The following is a 7,867-nucleotide window of genomic DNA, read 5'->3' as shown; positions in this document are numbered from 1 at the left end:
GGCGCAGGGATGCTAAGGCCACCTCAAAAGAGCTCCCATGTACCAGGATGTCATCCAAGTAGACCAAACACTCCTGCCGGATGTCAGCCAACACCTTCTCCATCAACCGTTCGAACGTGGCAGGAGCGTTGCACAGGCCGAAGGGGAGGACTCGAAACTGCCACAGTCCTCTGCCAGTGCAGAACGCAGTCTTTGGTCTGGCTTCCGGGCTGAGGGGCACTTGCCAGTACCCGCTACGTAGGTCCAAGGAGGAGAACCAGGAGGAGCCAGAAACCAGGTCCAGGGACTCATCGATGCGGGGCAGCGGGTACGAGTCTTTCCTGGTCACACTGTTCAGCGGTCTGTAATCCACACAGAATCTCATTTTTGTACTCCTCTTTTTGTTTACCATCACAACCCCAGAGGCCCAGGGGCTGTCAGAGGGCTCGATGATGCCCGCCCTGAGCATCTCATCGATTGCACTGTCTGCAGCAGTCTGATGTGCCAGGGGAAGGCGGCGGGGCCGTGTTTTAATGGGCCGTGCATCCCCTGTATAAATGTCATGTTGTACCAAATGAGTCAGGCCCACTTCATCCTCAGTCAGTGCTGAGGATGACAAAAATGTCTTTAAACTCCAATAGCACCTGCCACAGTTCATCTTGCTGCCCATTGTCCAAGTTATGACAGCTACGCTTCCATACCTCTCTCACCACCGTTAGTCTTTCCTCGCCCCCACCCACGGGTTGTTGGTCTAGGGCAGGAGGGAGTATAACCCTTGGGGAGAGGGGGACAGGGGAGTGTGGAGCAGGGGGGGGCTCCTCTGTCAATCTGCAATTTTGCGGGTGTGGTCCAAGGCGCTGTGTGGGGTGCACCATTTTAACTGTGGGGCCCCCATGAAAGGCAAGTGTGTTCTTCCCCAGGTCCAGCACACATCGCTGGACGCGCAGGAAGTCCAGACCCAGTATGCAGGGGTCCTGTACTGCTGCAACCCACACCTTAAAGTCCACTGTCCGTCCTCCAGTCCATATAGTCACCACCCCCCTTCCAAGCATAGGAGCCAGCTCACCGGTCACTGTTCGTAGTTTCACCCCAGTAGGTTCCAACTGTATACCCGCTGGAACCATATCGGGTCTCACCAGTGTTGCGGTGGAACCAGTGTCGACCAGGGCCATACATGGAGTCCCAGCAAGGGTGATGGGAACATGGCAAAAGTTTCCTGCATGGGTCCAACCCACCACCCTCACGGACTCCGCGCCGTCATCTGCTTCTGGGGGGGGTGGAGCCCCGCCCCCCCGGCTGTACAGTTGGGCAGAATATTACAATACCTTGTCATAGTGAACTGTCCTCCCCCCATTGGAGACGTGCAGCTGTTTGGGATCTGCATCAAGAGTCTAATAAATGATACATTTTAAATATTATTTATCAAATCTAAGTTAAAATAAATACATACGGATGCCCACAATAGGTGCACATGCACAGTAGCAGCACTTCTTCCATCTACTTGGTCTGGAACTTGAGCATTTCAACAAAGTTTTCCTTTCACCTGTCTACATGACAAAGTCAGAGCATTTTGAAATCTTTCTCATTCTGAAATAATTCTGAAAACCCAACTTTTTGTGAATGGCTCCTAAGGGGAGAACCCTTTGGAGCCATTCACAAAAAGTTGGGTTTTCAGAGGCTGCACCTGTGAAATGTGATTGTGTATACAGGCCTTGAGTAAGAATGACTAGAAAACAATCTACAATCAATTTTGGGACAATGAAATATTCATAATTAGATTGTTTCCAACTAGACTCTGCCAAGGGGCAGTCTCTGCCCATCTGTGTTAAAGTAATGGTCATTCCCCTATCATGGTTTAAAATCTCAATCTCACTGTTATTTCACACCTCATCAGGTTCGTTCCCGTCTTTATCTATCAGGGATACATCATCACCAAAGTATAATTAACTGATAACATCATAGTTCGCTACATCAGCTAGTTGCAATTTAGTATAAAGGACTTAACAGATATGAGCCACTTGATAAGTAACACACACACACACACACACACACACACACACACACACACACACTCACACACACACACACACACACACACACACACACACACACACACACACGCACACACACACACACACACACACACACACACGCACACACACACACACACACACACACACACACACACACACACACACACACACACACACACACACACACACACACACACACACACACACACACACACACACACACACACACCAGCTGTGCCTTGAAGCTGTCAAACCCAACAGCTGGACTTTACAATTCTCCCTTCTCAGTGAAATATCACACCACATTTCTGACAACGAACCCCAAATTAACAAAAGGGATTTGCTCAGCATATGTGAACAGCAGACTGTGCAGAAGAAAAGCTCAGGGAGCATTTTTTGATTTAAAGTCTACGGGAACCTTTTTTTCTGTGCGTCTGTTATTTTGGGTGTAATCGTGTTTTCTTTGACACAGACACACCTTGTCGTCTCCATACAGTAGTTGGCGAGCCGTGCGCTCCCTGAGGTGAAGTGTTGAAAATCATCAATTCCACCGGGCTTGCAGCGACAAGGTTGGCTGGCTGCTGCGCTCCCGACATGCACCTGGGTGTGTTTGTGAAAGGACAGGACAGGCCGGAACGAAGGAGCAGCTATGTCAATAGCACCAAAATGGGAAAAACAAACATTTCTGGGTGAAGCGTTGTTTCAGTTATTTCCCCCCCCCCCTGCTGAATAGTTTTCCCTCCATTAATTTCTCCCAGCCTACTTATAGCAACTCAAATCCATTTCCCCTGCATTAGTTTTGCTTTGGCCACATTTCCTATTAAAGCTCCAAAGCTCACGTAGCTGTGTTTGATCAACGGCGTTGTTATGACAGATAGGGATGAGCAGTTAGAAGGAGCTTTGGCCGCTCTCCACTCAGATTCCCCTCGTGAGGCGGCGCTGGCCTGCGTGGGCGAGCCGGGGCCGGCTGCGCTCTGCGCTGGATCAAGTTTACACTTCTGCTCGGTTTAATAAAGCGGATTCCCCCTGCAGATGAACATGGCTCCGGAGCACCTGGCCCCGCTCCGCTCCCAGCGGGCTCCGTGTTCTCACGACACCGAGCCGTCCCGCACCACCTGTTGGTCGGACCCCGGGCAGCAGATGTTTTCGGCTACATTCCTTCTCAAAAAGCATGACTATTGATTTGGAGGAAATCCCTGCCAGAATCCATCGTGTTGCTTGCTCTGAGTTATGAAAGCGCCCCGCTCCAATTTGCACTGCTATTAATGGCGGGAAATGATGTGGCGCGTATCTGTGAAGACATGAAAGCTTTGAGGGAGACACCCATGAACATGTGTGCAGCTCAAACCCCTGTGCTTCCAGCTCTGCTCCAAAATCAGTCACAGTCTCTTTTAAAGAAGTCAAAAGTTCACTACTTCTCCATCTCCATATAAAAGACATTTGTTTGGGTAATCTATAACCGCGCATGAACCATCCCATTTGGACTTTGAGTCGATAGTTGAAGAAAAGCATTTAGCTTCCACAAGCTGAGAAACCGTGTTTTGATTTCCTCAAAAAAAGAACACTTGGCTCAGCCTCGAGATACTTAGGCCGCATGTACGAGACAACGTTCAAGTGACAATGCTCTTATTGTGTTTTGGGTGTCGATTTACACAACACTGTTCAGAGTGCCTGAAAACACATCTTTTTGAAAACAGCTCCCAATGTTGAACGCTCCGACAAAAGCTGTTATCGTGCATGCACACCACAGCTATATCATTCATTCATTGCAAAACACAAACAACAGCACCCACAATGAAATCTACGTCGTTTGTATGCAAACAGATATATTTTTGAAAGCATTGACGTGCATTGACATCCTCTGAAATGAGAATTTTCTTCTTTTTTTTTCACTTCAAAAGTTGCCATGGTGCCTAAAATGATATTGAACTCAAAGATGTCTTGAAATTATAACACACTCAAAGTACGCCTCCTCTGAATTGGTTTAAAAATGCAGCTATACAACTAAAGTATATAGGTCTGTAATTAAATACACACATTCTGAATTAATTAATCCCTTTTCCAAGGTCTGTAGGAATAAAAACCCCATTAAAGATATTTTATTACTTTTATGACCTGCTCAACAATGTTGTGTGCTACGTTAAACACAATGCAATGATTGCAGGTTTATTTTGTGGTATTTTTACCAGCTGGCAACTCACCACACGCTCATAAAACGAATAAAGCATCTAAAGAGCCGACGGGAATTCCTCACGCAGAAGAAGTTCTGCTGCATGGATGGTTCATCAGGCCCTACATTTGGTCCGTTTAGTGCTCTTTCTTTGAATTCAGAACAATAACCAGAATAATAATAATAATAATAAGAAGAATTCAAACAATAACCAGAGTTTATTTGGACACAGTTTAAGAAGTTGTTTTCATTTGTACCTTGATACTTCCATAAACCACCATCCATTATTTCATTGTGCGAGATGAAAGAAAAGGTTAAAGATAGAAGGGGCTATTTCCCACCCACCCATCTGGGCAAAAGGATATTTCTCACGATCATAGTATAGATGTGGATGGATGGAGCACAACAAGCATACCGCTACCAAACCAGAAGCCCACCTATTAGGATCCTGTGGTATAGAGCTATGCACAGTGCCTTAGCCAGAGTGAACAGTCGCTCTCTCTCTCTCTCTCTCTCTCTCTCTCTCTTTTTTTTTTACACTGCTGGGATCAAAGTTTAGGTGCATTTATTCTTCAATCTGTGTGAATTTCAAAAATGTTGAACTGCTAAAAAATAGTATTTCATGGCCTCAAATCACTATTTCCTGGCCACATTATAGTGTTTTCTAGCCACAAATTATTATTTCATAACCAGGAAATAGCATTTTGTGGCCACGAAATAGCATACGATGGCCACAAAACAGTATTTCATAGCCCCATATGACTATTTCCTGGCCATAAAATACTAATTAGTAGACATGAAGTATTAATTTGTGGCCACATTTTAGAGTTTGATTTCAGATATCATGTTTGGTGCTCCCTATATTTCACTTCAGTTTCACTTCGGTGCTGCTTCAGAGGTGCAGTAGAGATCCGACTGTTAATGGGTAAACTGGCACATGATTTGTCAGCCACTGTTACAGGAAGCTGCAGATTGTTTAAGATTAACATGATTCCCTTTTAAGATCCACAAGCAAATCTTTCATGTTTTTAAAGATTAACAAAAACAATCATGGAAATTCTCATGGGATTTGATCTTAAAGTGTAAGTGTTGGTTTTTCCGAAAAGCGAAAACAAAATGTCCCCTTTTACTGAATGAAGTATAAATATTATAAAACACATATCCTTTCTCTATTTTAATCTTTGCATGTTTCAACCTGGATTGTTTCAGGCAGGTTATTTAATAGGTTTTCATAATTTTTTTTGTCCATCATGTATTTTGTTTGTTTGTCTCAGATTTATTCATACTTTCTGTACACAAATTACATTATTTTTAACATTATTTCATCTCAGAAAGTTATTTTTAAATATTTTGTTTTTGCACAATAAAGCATGTGGAGTGATCCCTGAGGAGTCCACCACATGTCTGTTTGGTTAAAGACATTTTCTCATCACTAGATTTTCCATCCATGTTGAGTAGGCATACCTCGAGTATCATTATTAAGTATTCTAAGTATTCCAAGGCCAATCTGGCCTCCGGCATGGCCTCCGGCATGGCCTTGCCAAATGTAAAAATGACATTGAAGAATAAACTTGAAACCTTTAAAAAAGGAGAAAGTTGGGTCATTTGTTGCATTTTCACTGCATTTTGCCACCTATAACTTCTTAAACATGGAATAACTAACATTTTACTTCTTTTTTGTTGTAAAATTACTCTTTTTTTCATGTTTTGCCTGAACATATTGCATTACATGTTCATGTGTTCATGGCTCTTTGCACTAAAACAAAGGGAAAACATTTATAGTTGTTGTTTTTGTAGGGCACTGGTTGTGTTTGACCCCGGTAAACTGCGCAGGTAGAACACAGTCTCATTCAGTCCGGGTGCAGTGTGGTTCTGCAGATATGGATCACAGAGTGTGTTTGCTGACAGATTGGAGTGTCCAAAAGAGGCAGATCGGACAGCTTAACAAGTGGAGCAAATCAGCTGCAGAGCCGCGCTGTTATCTCACGAGCGGGGAGGCCTGGGAGTACTGAACGACAGCATGAGTGAAAAGACTAAAGAGGGCATGTGACAGAAGTGGGGACGCAGTGAGGGATGAGGTGGGAAAGTGAGTGAGCGGCCGAAAACAAACCGAAGAAAGAATAGAGTGGAAACTCCCAGAAACATCGCGGGGACAGAAAAGGAGAAAAGGAGGCTGGAAGCTTTTAGAAAGCGCAGCCCTCTCCCTGCTCCAAAGCCTCTCTCCTTGCCATTGTTAGCGACGGGCAAAAACAGGGCTCTTTGAGACGAGAGCCTGTGCAGCTGCAAGCTCTAAAGTACTAACTGACAATTACAGGCTTTGGTTGCCTTGGCAGTATGTTGCTTTCTTCCGAGCCATGCAACTCACCACAATGTTCAATAATGTGAACAAAGCCAAGGAAAGGCCGGACAATAGACCTTCAGCCCAGGCCTTTCTCTCAGCCTCCTTTCCTAAAAATGATGCATCCCCCCTCCGTGACTTCAAACGCTCCCCGGTTACAAAAACATTATTGAACGTCCTGTGTGATTCAGATGCATGAATCTGGGGGTACGAGGCCTCTGTGCAGGGGCCGGAGGAGGCTCCTCAAACATCTTCTCCAAGTATTGTCCTCCATTTTTTTTTTTTTAAATGGGGAATGAGAGGGGCCTGATGTGTATGTGTGTGTGTGGGTGTGTGACGTCTCCCGTGGACTCGCGCACTGTGTGTGTGTGTGTGTGTGTGTGTGTGTGTGTGTGTGTGTGTGTGTGTGTGTGTGTGTGTGTGTGTGTGTGTGTGTGTGTGTGTGTGTGTGTGTGTGTGTGTGTGTGTGTGTGTCCTCTGCATACAGACCCCATCTGTTTGGTGGATGGACACAGTCTGGGAAAGTGTGTGCAGGCGAAGAATTCACACACAGCACAAAGGTCCAATTATGAGCCCCCACTCAGAGCAGGGGGGGTGAGGGGGGTGGGGGTGGGGGGGCAGAGCCAACGAGGGGATAATAGGGGCTTGTCCATCTCGGAAGGGGGTCTGATGGTTTCCTTGCCTCTCACCTCGCCCTCCTCTCTCCTCCTGGCCCCACCACAAACAAATATGTGTCAACAAGGACAGAGTTTGGAGGAAATTCCTGCGGGGAAAAACAGGCCCACTATTTTGTGCTGGGAATCAACAGGTGATGCTAAGGAACCACTTGTTTTAAAGTGAAAACAGAAAACATTTGCTGCTTACACAACAACGGTGCTCGGAGCCGCTGAAAATGCAAAAATGCAACTTTTTGGAAAATGGTTCCCAAAGTGGAACTTTTTCAAACTTCTCCGACTCTGTCTCCATGGAAACGGGGAAAATCACAACTTTTTGAATAGGGCCCATTGATATGGGGAACATGCAACTTTTTGAAAGTCCTCAGAAACACTACTACTGCTACCGTACATGCGCACCACAGCGGTAGTAAATAGTTCTTCTCCACAGACGCAAGTAGATGGACAATAACAACAATGGCGGCCTCCAGAGTGTCTTGACTCCCAGTCAGTATTGTCCTGGGACTTGATAGTTTCATAGTTGACAGTCACCCATTATCCAACTTCATCGTCTGTCCATAAGAATGTACCTGGACTCACCATTGTTATTGTTTATATCATATTATTATCTCTGCATGTCTGTGGTTTCATTGCAAAAATACACAACAGCACCAACTTGTGGCCTGCTGACGAC

General features: G+C 45.3%; 1 protein-coding gene across 1 annotated transcript in view; it reads left to right on the top strand.

Moving 5' to 3' along the window:
* Positions 1–872: 872 nt before the first annotated feature.
* The window catches only part of kbtbd8 (kelch repeat and BTB (POZ) domain containing 8), a gene marked incomplete at both ends in the record, with an annotated part of 42,636 nt that continues 35,641 nt past the window's right edge, over positions 873–7,867 (top strand). The window contains 3 exons of the mRNA XM_080494412.1: positions 873–987; positions 2,887–2,960; positions 3,045–3,133. Coding sequence (XP_080350538.1) covers positions 873–987; positions 2,887–2,960; positions 3,045–3,133 — 278 coding nt within the window. The remainder of the gene's footprint in view (positions 988–2,886; positions 2,961–3,044; positions 3,134–7,867) is intronic.

The sequence above is a fragment of the Blennius ocellaris genome (genome assembly GCF_963422515.1).
Source record: "Blennius ocellaris genome assembly, chromosome: 4".
NCBI classification, from domain to species: domain Eukaryota; kingdom Metazoa; phylum Chordata; class Actinopteri; order Blenniiformes; family Blenniidae; genus Blennius; species Blennius ocellaris.
The sequence above is the reverse complement of the archived record's forward strand: the minus strand, read 5'-3'. Positions and strand labels throughout refer to the sequence as shown.